Genomic DNA, 18,444 nt, shown 5'->3' on the forward strand with positions numbered 1-18,444 from the left:
ACTAATTGTTTTCCTCCTCCTACCGTTCTCAGTCTCTGTTTCTGAACCTCTCATGTGTGGTCCTCCTGCCCTGTCCAGGCGCCTCTGGAATGTTCTGCTCCACTGGCCTGCTCCTTAAATGGACACTGCTGTCTGCACCCCCCGTGCCTGAGCGGAGAGAAGAGGCCTGCACGCGCGCCCAGATGCTGGCTCTCCTCTCCAGCTCACACCAGTTTCAGGGCAAACATGCCCTGTCTTCCCACCGCGATCCAGTCCTGGTCCTGCTTTCTTTCATATTTCTGGCACTGACCCGAGTCAGGGAGCTGGGGTCTCTGTGCTCCGTGGTTGTGCTCACGAGGCCTGCCCTCCTATTCTGCCAGGGCCCAGCTTCGGGGCAGGGGTGGAGGGGGTCCTCAAGGGGCCAGGCTCTTCAGGTTTCAGGAGGGCATGCTGTGTCTTCCTCTGCGGGTGTCGCCTTTGCCATTGTGAGGTGGCCTGAGGTGGGAGGGAGGTGGCCCTGGGGGCCCAGCTGGGGCTGTGCTGGCTGGGTGTGTTTCAGCTTCCCGGCTACACTCCGAGGAAGTACAACCCCACATTTCTTGCTAATGAATTACTTCCCAAGGTGCAGGGATCTGCACAGAGATGGCAAAGCCACCATCCTGGTGGGATGGCAGCAGCCAGAGGGCCTGCGCCGGGTCCTCTCCCAGCCAGGGTCTGACAGGTGGTGGGGGTGGGGGTGGGGATGGGCCGTGGGCCGCTGCGGGTCTGCGGGTCTGCGGGGCCGCACTGAGCCGGAGCCCTTACGGCCACACACAGTTGTCAGAGGTAGATGTAATTAAGCAGCGGCCCGGGAGCTTAACAGCCTAAATGGACCACTTATCCTGAGGAGGGCTGAATGGCCAATTAGTGGCCCTGGGAGCAGGATGGGAGCTTTATGTGGCAAGCCGCTTTTGTCTTCACTAAGGAAGCATTAGGCCCATGTGGGCATCGGGGCTCACCTCACACCCGGGTCACTCATCCAGGTGATCGGGGATGTCTGGGCTGCTAGGGAAGCCATCGGGGTGCCCTCGCTGGCCTGGGTCAACCTGGCTGGTGCTCCCCCACCAGGGGTCCTGGGCATGGGACCCCAACAAGGCGCTTCCTCTGCTCCCCACTGGAGATGTGCAAAAGACCCTCTGGGACCTTTGGTGACAGTCACGTTGTGTTTGGACCCCTCTGCTTGCCACATGTATTTCTCCTTATACTTCCTCCCCTCACTGGACGAACACGTGCCAAGGGTTTCCTGGGTGTCAGACCCCATTCTGGGCATGAACACATGGTAACCAGACAGCCTCTGGCATGGTGGGGCCTATGCACTCATTTGGGGCAGAATAACAATGACAGGGCACAGGCTGACGGGGCTGGGGGCTGTGGGAACACACATGCAAAAATCTTTGAGTCTGTCACTCACGTACCTGGTTCATGATTACTTAGCACTTACCATATGCAGGGTATCATTCTAATGGCCTTACGTGTATTATCTCATTTAATCCCGAGTATGCCCCTGTGGTGGTTATTATGCCATTTTACAGACGAGGAACTTGAAGCTCAGCTTGAACTCTGATAAAGAACTGTCTAAGGTCACATAGCTAGTAGGTGGCAGCACGAGGATTTGAACCGGTCTGACACTTAACCAGCAGGCCACAGCCTTCTTAATTGTGTAGAGGTGATATGTGTGGGGCTCTGTGGAAGGAAGAGAAATCAAGGAAGGCTCCCTAGAGGAGGAGACCATTGAGCTGGGAGTGGGGTCCTGTGTCCAGCAGGTAGGGAGAGTGGAGGGCATGTGCCCTCAGTTCCGAGATCAGCCCGTGATCTGGAATGCCAAAAGCCACTCGAAGAGAATGTTTAGGTGATAGATGGAGGCCCCCCTTCTATGTGGCTCCTGTCCGTGCACAGAGTTGGGTGATCGGGAGACTTAGCTCCATTGGACAGTCAGACAGAACTGACTCCCATGGCTGAGGGAACTGTCCTCTGCACCCCTCCCTGGGGCGGGGTCAGCTTGAACTCTGGTTCCGCAGAGACAGGAGGAAGGGGCAGCCCTGCCATGAACTAGTTCAGCCAAGCACGGCAGCCACCAGCTCAGGGTCCCTGGCAATGCCCTCAGCCAGCTGCAGACAACGGCAAGCACTGGCCCAGCCTGAGCTAAGCTAGCTGCATGAGAAGACATGATTTAGGACACCCCCTTCCCCTGACACCAAAAACTTAACAAAACCTGCTTTGCAGGGAAAAGTCCTCCAAACCCATCTTCAAGAGAATGACTGAGGGAGTCACCCCACAGACCCTGTCCTGCCTGAAACCCAAGGACACTGGCAAAAAAGCAAATACAATTTCAAAGTCTCCACCTTTGCCAGCCCATCAGCTCCAGGTTTTAAAATTAAATCCAAAATGTTGTTGCCAGAATGTGTGTGATATTACTTTCTGAGTTTTAGTGAGGTTTCTATAATGTCCATTGATGTCTGGGTAATAAGTTGTACCTATATGTCTCATTTCAATTACCTATTTAACATTCACTGAACCATAAATCCATTCCCAGAGCTGAGGGGATTCAGTGTAGAGATCCCATGACTTTGAAAAACCATTGACGCCACATGCTCTGTGTGGCTGCACGTCAGGACTTTATGGCTGGGTTAACTCATTTTGTGGCTTCCGTAATGGCTGTGAGTTTACATTTTATTGCATATCTATTTTTTTGGATTGGGCTGTGATGAATGGTTTGGCTGCCTGGTTCAAAACAAGTCCAAGGGGACAGCAGAATCTAATTTGCTTTAAAAAATGATGATTATAAAGCTTTTCAAATAATAATTCAGGAATGAAGGAGACAGACACCACATGGCTCTGCATGGCTGGAGGCGAGGTGATGACTTCCCTCCTTTTCCACAGGTAGCTCATGTTTATAACGACCTTCATTAGGGGGCCCAGGGAGGCCTCCTCTTTCATCCCGGGCAACCAGGACACTTGCATTTCCTGGAGAGTAAAGCCGATAGTTTGCTGCTTGGCCCTGACTGATTCCCAGGAATAGAACTCATGGGGCAGAGGCTTCCGTGGTACTGGGAACCAGGACGGAGCTGAGCAGCGCCATGCTCCGCTTAGTGATGTCATCATGGGACATCTAAGTCCTGATGCCTGGTGCAGCCTCCAAGTCCTCGACGTCCAGCCTTGGCGCCTGGCTCTGAAAACGTGCTTTTTCTTTCCGAGCATCTTTTGCAGAGGGGCCAGACACCAGAAAGCATTGCTGGGAAAGTCTCAGAGCTGTCCCTCAGGACACTGGTTGCTGCTCTCCCTGTCATCTGCCCTGACCTCTCTTCTCCTCTGGTTCCTGTTCTCTGGGATTAGAATCATCAGGGGGTCTCTGGGGAAGGTGGAGAGAATATTGCAGGAGTTTGTGCTAAGGACAGGAGGGAGGGTCTTGTCCAGTGATGGGCAGGTCAATGCTTAACAACTGGCTCCCCAGAGGAAAAAAAGCTCCCCCCACTTTTGTAGCATTTGTGTGGTATAAATTTCTGTGGCGTAAATACTCCCACCATGGCTGGTTTAAAGCTATCAATTGTTTAACTGCAAAATTCCTGAAAATCTAATTGGCTCTTGTGAGCTGGGTCTAGCGAGCTGCTGATACCACCACACATTCTAAAATTCAGAGATTTATTTCAAGGCATAAATTACTCTATCCACAAAGCGGGCAACTCCCACAGCAGGTGAAGCCTACCAGTCACTCACACCTCATTATGAACTAGTATACGTCAATGTGAGTGTCAGGAGCGGGCAGGGAGGGGGATGACGGGGAACCACAGCTGGTCACAGGATATCAAGCAGAGCCCTGTAATTGGGGTTAGAGGGATGCTGTGAACTGGAAAGGCACCCCCGTGTCAAGCTCGCGGACACCACCCACAGGGGACAGCCACACTTCCTTCTTTGCTCATGTCACGGGAGTACCTCTGCCATCTACCACAAGAGCCCTTCCTGCCAGCCAATCATGAGGCCTCCCTCCCAGGCCTGGTGAACGTTCGCAGTAACGGCTCCGTGTCAATGCAGAGCAGGAATACTTTTCTGGAAGGTGGAACTCCAGGTAGAGGCTGGGGTTGGGGGAGAGGATGCTGTGCTTCGGAGTCCTCAGTGCACCCTGGGGCTTTCACACTTACTCCCCACATCCCAGGGCCTGCTGTTAAGAGCAGGGGGGTTGCAGGTGGCGTCCGACGGTACCTCACGCAGGATGCATGTATCACCAGCTTTAAGCAGAGGCGGAATGTTCTCTGACATAAAGGGGCTTCCTCTCTTTGGGACCACCCCTCTCATCTCAAGTTCGGGCCTGGCAGCGCCCTCCCCTCTCCTCACTGCTGAACTGCATGAGGTCTCTGCTGAAGCTCCCTACTCCTGCCTGGCCAAGCCTCCAGAACCCTCCTGCAGGATTTGATTTTGGTGTGGCCGGGTGGCAGCCTGGGAAAACCCTAAAAGCCCCTCCCTCCAGGAGCAGTCATAGACGACCCCCCCCCAGAGTGTGTGGCAGTGCCCCCCCGCCCCCGCCCGCCCCGACACACTTACATCACAGTCCTGGGCTTCTCCAACAACACCAAGAAGACCCTTTCTTCAAAAAGAGCAGAAGCAAGCCCTCCCTCTTCCCACCCATGCTTCCTCTACCTTGTTCCTAAAGCTCAGGCTTGTTGCAAAACAAATTCCAATGCTTTCGCGTATAAAAGAAACCAGGGCTGGCAACCACCCAAGACAGGCCCCAGAGCCAGAGCCCACCCTGGCGCTGACTTACGGAAGGCTGTGTAGAGCTCGTGGAGCGTCAAGAAGCCGTCACTGTTGGAGTCATCAAATCGGAGGAGGTCGCCGGGCGAGCACCCCAGGAAGTCTGCCTCCAGGTCCTGCTCCTTCGGCACGTGCTGCGGGTGAGGAAACGGGTGAGGCCAGAGCAGGGAGTAAGGGCAGGGCTGTGGACCTGGCTCGAAGATGGCTCAGGCCAAGAGGGGCTGGGGTCGCCCCCCTGAGGGAGGGGTGAGGGCTCCCGTGGTAGCTCCATGGGCCATGCGGAGCACCCCATGCTCTCTGGTTTTCTCTCGCCTGAGCCTCTCCTTCTAGAGATGAGGCTCAGAGAGGGCAGGGACTTTCCCGAGGTCACACAGGGGTTGGGGCAGAGTCGGGATGAGCGTTCAGATGTGTTTTCTCCCCATCTGGGCGGGCAGGCCCCAGACACTCTCGTTTGGGCACGATCCTTGGAGAGCCTGGTCTACCCCTTCATGCCGCAGATGGGGAAACAGGAAAGATAAGGGGCCTGATCAGACAAACGTCTGATCCCAAGGCTCCCAGCTGTGTAGGGCGGGAGGGTCACTGCTGCATCGGTGCATGCCTGCCCAGTCCCCCAGCCAGCCCTTCCCGGCCTCAGGGCAGCACCTGGGAGCCACCAGAACCCCTCCCCACCCCGAAAGGGGCAGCTGCCTCGCTACTGACTGGGGCTGAGCTCCCCGCCTCTGCCTACCCCATTCTGCCAGGGGCACAAGCGTCAGCCCGTGGGATGCTGGCATGGGGCTCTGGATGTGCCCTGGTGAACTTTTCTCTGGATGTGGCCTCCCCAGCACGATCAGCCACATGCCAAAATGAGACTCTGTGTGGAAATTCCAGGCACCCCTTGCTCAGCTGGAGCCAGAGGATGGGATGTCCGGGACTAAAGTCTTGCAAGGAAAATGCTCAGAATAAAATCTTAGAAGAAAGAAAATTATTTCATTTTATTTTGGAGGGGCAGGGGGACAGAGACATTTTCTCTTTATTTAACAGTCTCAGCTTGGCCTGCTATACTAAGGGCAATTTAATGTGATAACGTTAAAAAAAATGACCCCTCACCCAGCAAGTAAGTGTTCAATAAAAGGGAGATCAACCATAGCGCTGGAAATCAATCTTGTAAAGATGGAAATTTCCCCTTGTCTATTTCTGCATTGGAAATTGATTAACTTTTCATAGGACTGACACGTTTTTCCCTGACGCCTTTGATTCAGTGTCAAGGAAAGGCCCTCTTTGCTGGGCTCCGCTTGGCAGGTTTGTGAAATGGACTTAAAATACATTAAATTTTGAAGAGGAAATCATAGTCCAATTACCATGCTTGTTAATGGCTTCAGGTGCCTCTGGGCACATCCCCGCCAGGTCAGAGCAACAAGCCCACGAAGGGTCTGTTTACCTGTCAGCCACCTGGGAGCCCTGTGGGGCTGGGGCGGCAAGAGCCCTCAGGTGCTTCTAAGACAAGCCAAAGCCACCTGTGTTTGGTGCTCCCTGCATAGCATCTAGTGCGGGGGCCTGCCAGATGGTTCTTCTTTCACGTAACTGTAACTGACGGGGCCTGGGCTTTTCCCAGGGTGGCGTGGGTCATCTGTGCGTGGCTGGCCCTGCTCCTTGGGGTTTTCGCCATAGCTGGGAGCCAAGTACACCTGCATGTGGTGGTATGGTAGCTGCCAGGGCTGGGATGGTGTGTGCCTGGGAGGCTGTGGGCAGCAGGCCTCCTGAGAGGCAGGCTCTGGATGGACTGGCACGTGTTGCCCACGTGTGGACAAGCAGAGCAGGGTCTGCAAGTGCCTGAGGATCTGCGGTTCCCAGCGCCCACTCTGCAAGCAGACTCTGGGCTGGCTGGAGTAGACGGCCTTGAATGGGGGACCCTGCATGGCCAAGCCTCCAGGTGACTGCTTTGTACTCAGGTCTTGTGGGCACTTTCTGGCGTCAAAGACCTTGGGAGGATAGAATGGAGCCTTCTGGTGGGCGCCATTCTCCCCCAGGGAGACCCCTGTGTGGTGAGGAGAGCAGGGGCCCGTGTATCAGCCCGCCTGCATCTTGTCTGAGTGCCATCACGTTCTTGGCAGTGAACACAGGTCGGGCAAGTTGCTTGCTTTCTTAGAGCTTTGGTTTCCTCATCTAAAAGTATCTGTGAAGTGAGGATAACAGTAGCAGCGGAGGATGACTGAAAGGGTTAAGGGGGAAATAATAACAAAGATAATGACGGTGGCATTGACCCCGAGTACTCCCACCTACTCAGAGTGTGCTACGTCCCAGGCACCATGCAGAACACCTCATGTGCCTTAGCTCCTTTCACCCGCCCGCTGACCCTGGGGCGGTCACAGACAAGAAACAGAGGTGCAGCGAGGTGAGGTGGTCTCCCAACACCCACTAGCTAGTAAACACCGGAGGTAGGGCTGGAACTCAGGAAGCCTGACCAGAAAGTCTGTGTTCTTAGAGACTACACTACACGGTGAGGGACTCTTCTGTTTCCTATGTCATAAGTAAAGGGCCTTGCTTAGTGCCACGCACGACGAGGATGCTCGGTAAATGCTAGGGCACTCCCCAGCCCCGTCCTTCCTACTGACCTGGCCACAGCTTTTCTAAGGTCACTGTGCTATGGGAAGGATGTCTTTAAAGTGGCATTGAAGGTGGGGACTCATCTATAGTTATCTATCCTTTGGGTGGGCATTCTGCGGGCTCTGAGGAAAAGCTGTCCCCACCCCACTAGCCAACTTGGGGAGGATGACCTCACCCTGGCACCTGCCTGGTGTGGCTCCAGGCCATAAGAGGGAGACCAGCAGAGTGGGACAGGAATGCAGGTCTTTCTGGCCTACCTGGCCTGCCTGTCTGCCAGCATCCTAGAGACCCTCCCTGCAGCCGGTCACTGCCCCAGCACCACCTCCAAGCTGGAGACAGGGACACGTGTGCTGTGCTCGGGGAGGGAGGCAAACCACCGGGTCCAATCCCAAGTGTCCGCTCAAACGGAAGGGCACAGCTTGGGGGGTGGGCAGCGGGGGACGCAGGGCTTCCTGCAAGTAAGCGGCCTGGGTGTTGGGTTGTGGATATCTGGACCCTACAGAATGGCAAGGTCATAGGGGGAGGACTCGGGGATGCCCAGGTGATAGCCCCCAGCCCCTACTTCCTTTCAACATTCCTGCTAAGGAAGGCAGAAGACTCAAGGAAGAGATTTATTTCCTAATGAAAACATCAGAGACTAGCCCCTCGGAAGTGCATCTTTTGCCAGCTAGCTGAGAGCACTTCAAAGCTTGTCAATATTGGCTGAAGGTGGCTGGTGGGAAGAAGGCACTGACGTGGGTTTGTTTATAAGATATTCTCGGAGGCACTCAACACAAGCTCTCTGACTCCCAGGGGAAGGTCTGCTCTTGCCAGAGAGAGGCCTCCTTAGCGTCCCGTTAGAGAGACAGTTACAAACAATTCTGCTCACAGGGATCTCCCCGGTTCTCTTTATCTACACCCTGGATGGAAAAACCTCCATAATTCGGTGTTCAGCGAGTACCGTACGCACCTGCGCCAGTTCAGAGCTGCTGAGGTGGCCGTCCCCGTCTGCATCCAAGTCCGTAAACAGAGATTCCACCAGGAGGCGCTTCTGGGAGGCTGGGTCTCCTCTGCTGTCCCCATCTGGGAGAGGCTTCCGGCGGGTCTGGAGCGCCAGAAGGACATTCTTCAGGCGGGCGTAGTCGGCCATGGTGCACTGGTCAGCTGGAAGAGACGGTGAGGTTACTGCCTCGAGGCTTCTCCTCTGGTGTAGAGAAGAGTGTCACCCATCCCACTCAGGTAGAGTTCTTGGGCATTCACTGTGGGCACAGTGGGCACACCTGGAGGAGATGGGGCTGGTCTGTCCGTCTGCCTGCCAACCCATCCCATCGATAGTTACTGAACACTGAACACACGCTTCACAGGACACACGTGCTGGAAGGAGCCAGTTTGCTGGTCCCACAAATACTTACTGAGCACCTACTACATGCCAGACTCAGGGCAATTGCCGGATGCAGTGGGGAGGCTGGTCCGGGGGAATTCACAGCCGCGGCCCACGGCAGCTTTAGGAAAGCCGGCCCCAGTTCTATTCTGTAATAGCTCGTCTTTGCCTTAATCCCACCTTAAAGGCTGCTTTTGAATACTTGGCTTCAGAGATGAGGGAATTTGAGTTAACAGGACTAATAAACGGTGCTTAAGTTAATTAGGTACATTCTCAGAGCTGGATTACTTCAAAACAAACGTGTGTACACAAGTCTATGACCACGAAACAAAAGGAAGCTTTAAGAAATGAAAACTGGAACACACAGCCTGTGACTCTTCGGTCTTTTATTTTAGGTGTGCTTGCCGATTGGCAGCAGAACCACATGGTGTTTTGGCAAGTGAGGCCCATGATGCACTGTGACATGATGTAGTTTATCTTGCTGGTGACAGGCCAACTGGGGTGAACACCATACGGGGCTCAGCGCATGGCTGAGGCCGTGGGGCTGTTAGCCAAGCAGGATGGTCCCTCTCGGGTGGGGGGAGAGGGAGCGTTTTGGCACTTGGCTTTGCGAAGTCCCGGGGCATGGGCATGGGCTCCTAGCCGCCCACCCCACTGAAGGCCAGTGTGCTGCTGGCTGCACTGCTGGGAAGGGACTGGCGGGTCTGGGGCTCTTCCCCTTCATTCCAAGGCCAGTGGAGGGCACCAGGTAATAGCTCAGGGTTGGGAAGAGCACTGGCCTGGGAGTCCACTGGGTTTGAGTCCTGGCTTTGCCGCGGCCTGAACGTGTACCTTGGACACAGTGCCTCGGTGATTTCACCTGTGAGGTGGGGACGACAGGGGCCTCCACATGGGGCTCTTGGGAGGGTTAAATAAGATACGCGCATAAAAGGCTCAGTGCTGGCTCGGCACTGAATCAGGGCAGGTAAAATGATAGCTACTCTCTCCCTCCTTATTGAAACCACATTTGCTGAGGAGCAACAAACAAGGAAGCTATTTGGTGGGGAAAGGCTGATGGGGGAGTCTGTCTGTCTGTCTCCTTTCCTCCTTCCCTCCCTAGACAGGCCTCGACAGCCCAACCACTTTTTCTTGTGCTTGTTTGTGTTTCTAGATTTTCTTCTCATTTGGGGTCAATTGATTCTCGTTAGAAACAGATGCCTGTTACCATTTTCTCCTGCGTGATTCTTTAGAAAAAAATCAATTGTTGTGTTCAATATAATCAAATTTATTTGCTCTCTGGGAGTCTTCATGCTCTGAGGAGAAGGGCTCTCCCATCCCCCTAACTTGGCTAGTACCCCTCTTGGGCCTGAGAGGATACCCATTTCTGGGAGCTCTTAGGGCCCCCGATGGGCAAACCTGATTCTCAAGTCCATAGAGGTACACAGTGCTGAGAGCACTGACCTTGTCCCACTACAAACCCACTTCTGCCCAGGGGCCGATGTGGTGGCTGGCTGGCTTTTTCTTCTTCCTGGGCCTGGATAAAAGTCAGTTTAGGGCAAGGGGAAGAAAGCCTCCAGCAGGCTGAACTGCAGTCCCGGCAGATGGAGCAGAAGTGAGGACACAGTATAGGAATGGTGTGGATGGCGAGTGAGGCTCCGGTGGGAAGACCTGCCGGGACCACGCAGAGCCGGGCTCCCTGAGGGAGGGGCGGGGCTGAGTGGGTTGGGCAGATGCATCTCATTCCTCACGGACCGTGCTGGGGCACACATCCCCTGTGAGCTGCCTGCTGCCAGGCAGGGCTCCCACACTGGCAGGCCAGGGGAAGCACTGAGGTGGGTCCCGTCGGGGGGAACCGAAGCCATCTCTCCAGGCTCTGCTCCTCCTCCACCTACACCCCTACAGTTCCCTGTGAGTTCAGAGGCTCCTGGCTTTTCCACCCTGGCACTGCCCAGTACACTCCTCCTGGTCAGGAAGGTATGCACATGTCTAGAAATCAATCTGGAGGAAAGGGGTGGGGAAGGGTCTGCTCCCCGGGCCCCTGGCCTTGCCCCCTGCTAGGGCCCACACCGGCCATGCCGCTCCCACCCTTTGCCAGCATTTACATTCCAAGTATGTGCCAGATGCCGGTGGCATGCTGGGACACAATAGAGCTTCCCGTCCTGGGCGTCGGAGGTGCCCACAGAGGGGGAGCTCATGAGGCTGGGCTGAAGGCAGCCTCCTTCGGGGAGGGCAGTCCAGCATGAGCCCTGAAGGATGAAGGATGGGGAGGGAAGACCAACAGCAGGAAGGACGCACGCAGAAGCCAGCCGCACAGTGTCTGGAGAAAGCTGGTGCGGGGCAGGGGTGGGGGGTGGGGGGAAGGAGACAAGGCTGGAGGGGAATGTGGGGCAAAGGCGGGATGCCAGGCACTTCCTTCGTCCTTCTGTCCTTATTGAGGGCCCTCACCGTGCCTGGGGTGTGTGGGGCCAGAGATGAACCAGGGGGCTCCTGGAAGGGAATCCTAAATCCTTCTTTGTCCCAGAAGCAGTTGCACGTTGCATGAATCTCAAATAACGAAGCCATTGGCCCAGTGCTCCTGAGTTCCTCTAGTGTCCCTGTGGCTTTGGGGAGTCATGACCACCAGAGGGAAGACACCCAACGGTGGCATTTCTGTACCCATGGAACTGGCCGTTTTAGTTGAAGTCCCCACCCTCTCACTGGGACACCCTTTGACGCTCCATCTCCAGCAACGACAGTCCTCTGGCAACCTCTCCCCACCCGAGGCAGGCCTTCGTTCCAGGACACAGAGCAGCCTAGCAAGGCCCATATGAGGGATAGCTTACCAAGCCCCAGTTGTGTTTTTTCCTTCCCGCCCCCTGGTGTCACCACGGGAGCAGACTGGAGTGGTTCATCGACGGGGAGCCGGGGGCATTTGTGGATCGGCTAGGCCTGGCCTTTAGCTAAAGGCTCTGCATGCTGCTGCTGGTTTTAAATAGTTGTCTTATAGAAAAGAAATTTGTGTCCATCAGAGAATGCTTGGAAAGTACCGATGAATACAAAGAAAGAAAAGACATCACTCAAATCCCCCTCCCAGTGGTTGGCATGGGGTTAAGCAGGGCCCTCTGCGCAGGGGATGCAGAGCCCAGGAACCAGATGAGCTGAGCCCCTGGCTGGCCCTTGTCCACCTCACGGAGCCCCGAGGCCTGGCCCACGCAGCTTCTGCTTTCTGATCTTCCTTTTTCCCTTCCCCAGCTTGGACAAGAGAGGGTCAATACCCCGGGGTTGGGTTCTTATCTTCACTGGTTCGTCCCTGACCCCCACCCAGCAAGCCCACACAGGGCACAGGAAGAGGTGGGGGTGTAGACCAGCCACTCGAGCGTGCTCCTGCCCATGGCTCGGCATTCACTCCCCCTCTATCTGGAATGCTCTTCACCCAAATCTCCATGTCCCTGCTGAGACATCACTGTATCTAGCATCCCTGCCCCTATTTGGGGGTGGGCCTGGGTCCCAGGGGGTGAGAAGGATCACCTGTCTCTGAAGTAGGGCAGAGCCCAGGCTTTACCTTTGGCCCTCTGGACCCTTGGCCCTTTGGAGGGAAGGTCCCTGGAGGGGGCATGGCAGAGGCCTGGGGGCCACAACCCTCCTCCCCGGGTCCCTGTGTGTGCTGACCATGATGCTGGTGCGAATGGCAACGGCCAGCCCAGCCTGGGAGCCCCGCACCAGGGCTGCTTCCTGCTGCCTGTGCAGTCAGCCTAGAGTAGAGTTCACTTCCCCACTAGCCGATCCACGGCTGCTGGGACTTCCAGAGAGAACTCTGGAGAGCAGGATGCTTGCGTGTGATGTTGGGGGCTCTGCCTGAGCCAGCTCAGCAGGGGCTGCCGAGCTGGGATGTAGAGGGGACCTGTTGTGTGCATCAGCGGGATGGACACAATCCACCCTGCAAACATTTCTCTCCACATGCTAGGAAAGTCATTTAAATGTTTCCTCTGAGTCTTGGTGGCTTCCAGGTAAAGAGAGATTTGTGTCACAAATAAGGGTAGCCTTGGCTAGGTCAAAGCCTCCGATGAGGCTTGGGGAGTTCCAGGGAGGTCCCCTCCGGACCCATAAGCTCACTGAGCTCTGACCACAGCCGAGGCACGGCTGTCTCGGGGCCTTCTCGAAGACTTTCTCTCCTTCTCTTCTTTCTGCTTTCTTCAGGGCCCAGCTCAGCCTCCTTTGCTGGGAAGCCTTGCTCCTCCCACTTGCACACACAGAACCGCCTCCCTGTCTCCAGCTTCCTACTCTCTGCCCAGTGTGGATGGCTTTTTGTGAGCCTGTCCTCTCAGGTTGGGCTCTGGGCTCCCGCAGAGCAGCCTGTGAGGCAAGGACCTAGACTGAGTAGTATGTTTGGAGATGATCCCAAGAAATGCACAGAAGGAAGAGGGAAGTGAGACCGGAGAGGGGGAAAGCCAATGAAGGGTGGGATGCCAAGCAGCTGGAGCTTGGTGCCACAGAACCTTCGAGAGACTGTGTCCAGCAGGCCTCAGAGCTGCTCCACTCAGGTGTGAGGGTGCGGGGCACTCTTCCGCCAACTTCCGACCCTTGTTGGCCAAGGGTTGCTTCTGGGGCACTACACACCGCCCCGTCTAGCACTTCTGGACTCCCCACATGAGGACCGAGCCCGTTCCTGAGGCCCGCAGGGGCCCCGAGGATGAAGATGTGGGGACCCAAGGTTGGATGCTGTCGGTCAGGGTCATGGGCAGCTGTCCTCCAGAGTTGCACACAACCTTGGGGGTTGACTGAGGGAATCCGGATGGGGCATTAGCGTCTGTCATATCCCCTCCATGGGACTGACTGGACAGTTACGCACATAGCACTAAGGTGTGAGACGCTTGTTGAGTGAGTTAATCAGGGACTATGGGTGACAACTGAGTCTCGTGGCTCCAGGGCAGACTGTCTCATAAGGAAGCCAGGATGATGGAACCACCCTGTAACAACCTGGCATGTGACTTCATCAGAGGCTGCTGATCAGCCCCATCAATGACGGTCATCACAAGGCTGGATGGAGCACTGGACAGGGAGTCAGGAGACCATCTGGTTCTACCTTGACTAGCTATGAGACCCTAAGAAAGGTGTTCATTTCCTTGCCCTTCCTGACTCCACATCCTCCCTCAGAATGGGGGCAGTAATAATCCCTCACTACCGTCCGGGGTCATGATGGGAAAGAAAACGTAAAAGGACTCTCTGCAGAGTCCAAGTAGTCAGCCAGGCCTGAGGGCTTCTTGGGATGAAGTAGGCCTGACGCCCCAGGCGAGCTGGAGCATGGCTCATTTGTCACTGTCCCTTTCACTGATGCCCAGGGCCACCGACACTCTGGGACCCCTCAGGGAGGGAGGCTTATGGCCCGGTCAGCCTGACAGAGACAAACAGCCCGACAGGCCCTTGGAAGAGCCCAGCTACCTTCCTGCCAGCCTGGGGCCCTCTATGTGCAGTGGCCACCGGGGCGGCCCCCAGCCCTGGCCCCAGGCTTCCTGCCAGCGCCCGTTGTGGGGGGGGGGGCTCCTTCTGCTCCCAGACCAGGGCTGCTTTGGCAGATAAAATATTGATCAGCCTGCTGAGAAGCCCAGAGTGTGATCCTATTTTCATGTCAGAACTTGGTAATGAACTACATTTATCAAGCCCATTCTCCATGAGAAAGGTCAGCCACAGATCTAGCTAAGTTGTTATGACATCTCATTAATCTAGTTCCCTCAATAATTGTCCCTCTGTGAAGATTCTAATGTTCTCCCGTCCCAGCCATATTCCCTCCACGCCGAGGGAGATTATTATAGCAGGAGCATGGGCACATCCACATTTAATTTTTTGAGCAAAGAGAGATAGGAAGCAGGTAGCAGCCTCTGGAATTAAATGTCCATCAAAGGAACACTTTCTAGTGCAGAACAAAGGGAAGCAAGGGAGACATCGTGAATATTCCATTAGCCACACGTGCCCCTGCTGGACGGGACCTCAAAGGGACCATCTTCACTCTGAGGCAGGTGAAGCTTCCAGTTGCAGGTGTGGATAGGGCTAGGGGCTCCAAAGAGTCAAGGGAAGCAGGTCTGTGCAGTGTGGCTGGGGTGGGGGTGGGGGGAGACACCATTCAGGCAGCGGGAAGCTCAGGTTCTAACTGAGAGTGAGGGACAGGCCGTGTGGTCAAGGCCCCTGACAGAGGCCTAGGTTCTGGACACAGGAGGCACCTGCAGGCAGGTGAGGGGGTGGGCTGGAGACACCTGGCCCCAGGGAGGGAGGGAGGGTGGTGAGGGTTCGGCTTGGGCCAGCCCTGGCTGCCTCTCTGCCTCCCTCACCCCCAGCCATTCCTTCACCAAGTCTTTTGGCCTCTTCCCCCAACATACCACCCATGTGAAGAGATCCCCCGTGTGCTGCCCCCATTCTCTGTTGCTACACTCTGTCCAGCCTCTCTCCCCGTTCCTATCTGTTCACAGCTGAAGGTCAGGCTGCCCTGGGACAGCGGAAGCCCCCCAAGGCCAGGCTCTTGTCTTGGTGCAGCACATGCCCAGCACCCAGCCCCAGCACCTGCACGCAGAAGGTGCTCACTGAATGCCTGTTGCCTGGACGACTGTGGAACCCTGGGTGAATGGGCACAGCCTGTGGGGTCAGAGAACGGTGGCAGCCTGGCCAGAGGAGAGAGGATGATCCCAGCCCCCCTGAGCCACAGTGACCGAGGTCTGGAACTCGGCGGGGGGGGGGGGGGGGGCTGGGAGCCCATGTCATCTGTCCCGCCAGTGCCTGTGGGAGGGCCCTGCGTGTGATGTGGGGGTGGCGGGGCAGCTCCAGCGGGTGGCACGTGAAGCCATGCTCATTGGCGTCCAAGCTGCCCTGTGCTTGCCAGGGGGCGTGGACCCTATCTCGTCCACTGGGGCACCCCAAAACCTGCAGTGGTGGCCCCACAGAATGAAGTCTGGCATGGCCAGCCTGGGGGTGGCGGTGGCAAGGTGGGAAGTCACAGAGGGACTGGTGCCCCACTGGATACGAGGTTGCACAGAGGTGGCTTCTCCGAGTCACCCCCCTGGTGGGCACACACAGCTCCCTCTGGAGCTGGACGGGAGGATAATGTGTTTGTGGCTGGGGGGACTCATGCTTGGAATAGCAGCTCAGGCAGGGAGGCCTGTGGGGGAATTCAGCCACAGAACAGCTTGGGGAAAGGTCCAATTCCATACTAGGGTTCTGATCAGTAAGTGAGCACAACGCTGACGCTGGGGACCCTCTGTGCTTTATGGACAGGTGGCGTGGGGGGGCCGCAGGGGGTGGGGGGAGTCCAAGGCCACTGTGAAGACCGCACCCCTTGATGGCCATCCCTCAGTGGGGCAGCCCTGCACGTCAGGAGTCCCCTATAAACCCCAAATTTACTGGACAAGGGAGCTCAGGACAGATTACTCGATCCGAAGGAACTCTGCTACTAACACCAGCAATCCTTTCGGGGATGGGTGTGGGCTAAGGGACAGGGAAATGGGAAGGAAGGAAGTGCTGAGGAGAGGGTTGGTGGATTGTGCTCAGAGACACCAGCTTGTGGCTATGGCATCTCCCTTCCCGAACCACACGCAGGCCATTCCTTCATGAACTGCACGGTAGTCAGCCATACCCTCGAGCCACACTCACTGGACGCTAGTCCTTCCTGGACCTGGCAGGGTGGCCCGGCACCTAGGCTTGGGCCCTGAGACCCTCATGTGGAAACCCCCAGAGGGGCCCAAGGGAGAGACTGGACGTGCCTACAACCTTGGCTGCTGCTGGATCTGCTCACGGGCAGACTCTCCCCCCACCCGCACCCAAACAGCAGCAGCCCTACTTCCCACACTGTCCCCAGCCTGCCTGCTGAGTAATATCACTGCTGCCCAACCAAGCTGCGATCTTTACCACCAAAGCAAAAACTTGACTTAATCGTCTGGCACCGACATCACGGCTGAACGTGGTTGTGTTACATGGTCTCAGTTGCAATGTGTCATTCTGAGGTCTATTTTGAAACCACTAAGCTGTGCAAAGAGTAAGAAGCCTTTTACTCCCAGATCTAATTTATGAGCCGCCATAACTTTACTGGAGTTTAGCTTAAGAGGAACAGATGTTTAATTCGATGTAAATTCATGAACATTAACAATCTTCCTGCTGCCATTTCTGAGAAAATTCAATTAACAATAAATGCCAAAACCAGTGGGTTTATCTTCAGGATAGTCTTTTGCTAACACGATGTAGTTTTGCTTATGGTGTTGACCAAGTCACAGAATTCTGAAAATTCTAGGAGACAGTGAAGCACACGTGATACAGTCTCCTCACAATCCCCAACAAGAACAGGTGTGCCCTAAGTCACACCACCTGGTGACCCCCGGCTGGCTGGCACCTGAGGCCTGTAACTGCTGAGCAGATGGGTCACCATCACCCACACTCAAGCACCCTGGGGAGGTCCTTCCACTCTGACCTAAGCCACAGCTACTGGCTACTCCCCTACCTTCCAGAAGTAGGCCGACCGGCTTTGCTCCCAGGTGCCCCCTTCCCGAAAGGCCCCCTCTCTAAATCTGACCTTGCCGCCAAAGCCCACCTCTAAGGAGCTGTGTTTGTCTGCTCCAAGCCCCACACTCTCATCTTGTCCTTGTCCCCAGCCTGTCCCCTCCTTAGATCGCATTCCAACACCTCTGTGTCTGCTGAGTGAAGGTCTTCACTCTCTTAGAGCACCAGGCCATGGTACCCCATGGTGGGCATGGGCCCCGACCATGAGGACACTGGTGAGTTGCTGCCTGCCCACGGTTCGGAGGTACTCTGCTGACCTCCTTTCTCCCGTCCCTCCAGCTCCACCCGGGTTCCCTCCTCACCCATGAGTCCTAACGCCAGCACCGACAATGGGCTCACCACACTCATTAGGAGCCCCTCATCCTTCCAGGTCCCAAAGGCTGGACACCTGTCCTCCGTCAGTGTCCCCTGTTCTTTCCCCTGGGTGCTCTAGGAGTCATCCCAGCTGCCTTCGAATGCTCTGGGTTGAAGGCACAGGGCCCACTTTGGGTCCACAAACAGAATAAGACCAAGACTCCACATGGCCTTTGGCCCTGCCTGGGCCCAACCTACCCAGCACGCAGACCACGTGGCTCCTTCCACAGCTGCGGCAGCTCCAGTGCAGGGGGAAGCATCCAGCTCTCCCCGCGCCTGACCTGCGGACGCAGCCTCATCTCAATGTTCGCCCCAGTATCAGGTAACTGAAATTAACAAAACCACCCAGACCTTTGTGAGATAAATGGTACATTTGCTCATGAATGCCTGGTTCAATTGATGTTGCTATACAATCTGCCATCTGACATTTACAATCCTCTCTTCTATTCCTATTAGAGGAAGCAAAATTGGTTGGATTCCTGGGAGAGGGTTCCACAGACACTTTTAATGGTTGACTGGCACATCTATCAGGTGGCCCTGGAGTGAAAGAGTAATGTTTGAAAACTTGAATAAATGCTAAAGCCCTCTGGCAGGAAGAGCCTGAGTTTTTACTCTTGTGTTAGCAGGAAACACACAGGCAACTAGGATCCTTAACAAGTCACTGATTCCTTCTGGAAGGAGGACACAGACTCCACGCAGACTCTGGCTCTCCCATGGCCCTGTCCCGAGCCCAGCGCCTGCGCACTCCTGCCCTGCCCCTCACACGCTCCAGGAGGAGAAACAGGAGTGCTGGATGAAGGGACCGCCACCAGGCGGAAAGCTGCAGCTCCTGAGGGAGGAGAGTGTAGGGCCCCACCCCTGCCTTCCGTAATTCCATTCATTTTGTT

General features: G+C 55.8%; 1 protein-coding gene across 1 annotated transcript in view; it reads right to left on the reverse strand.

The window, feature by feature from the left end:
* The window catches only part of FSTL4 (follistatin like 4), a 398,358-nt gene that overhangs the window by 106,271 nt on the left and 273,643 nt on the right, over window positions 1-18,444 (reverse strand). The window contains exons 5-6 of the mRNA XM_028103667.2: window positions 8,300-8,493; window positions 4,775-4,898 (exon numbers count right to left, since the gene is read on the reverse strand). Of these exons, the coding sequence (XP_027959468.1) occupies window positions 4,775-4,898; window positions 8,300-8,493 (318 nt within the window). The remainder of the gene's footprint in view (window positions 1-4,774; window positions 4,899-8,299; window positions 8,494-18,444) is intronic.

Source organism: Eumetopias jubatus, unplaced genomic scaffold, assembly GCF_037043125.1.
Source record: "Eumetopias jubatus isolate StellerSeaLion01/CBP00866 unplaced genomic scaffold, mEumJub1_p1.0 scaffold_5, whole genome shotgun sequence".
Taxonomy (NCBI): Eukaryota; Metazoa; Chordata; class Mammalia; order Carnivora; family Otariidae; genus Eumetopias; species Eumetopias jubatus.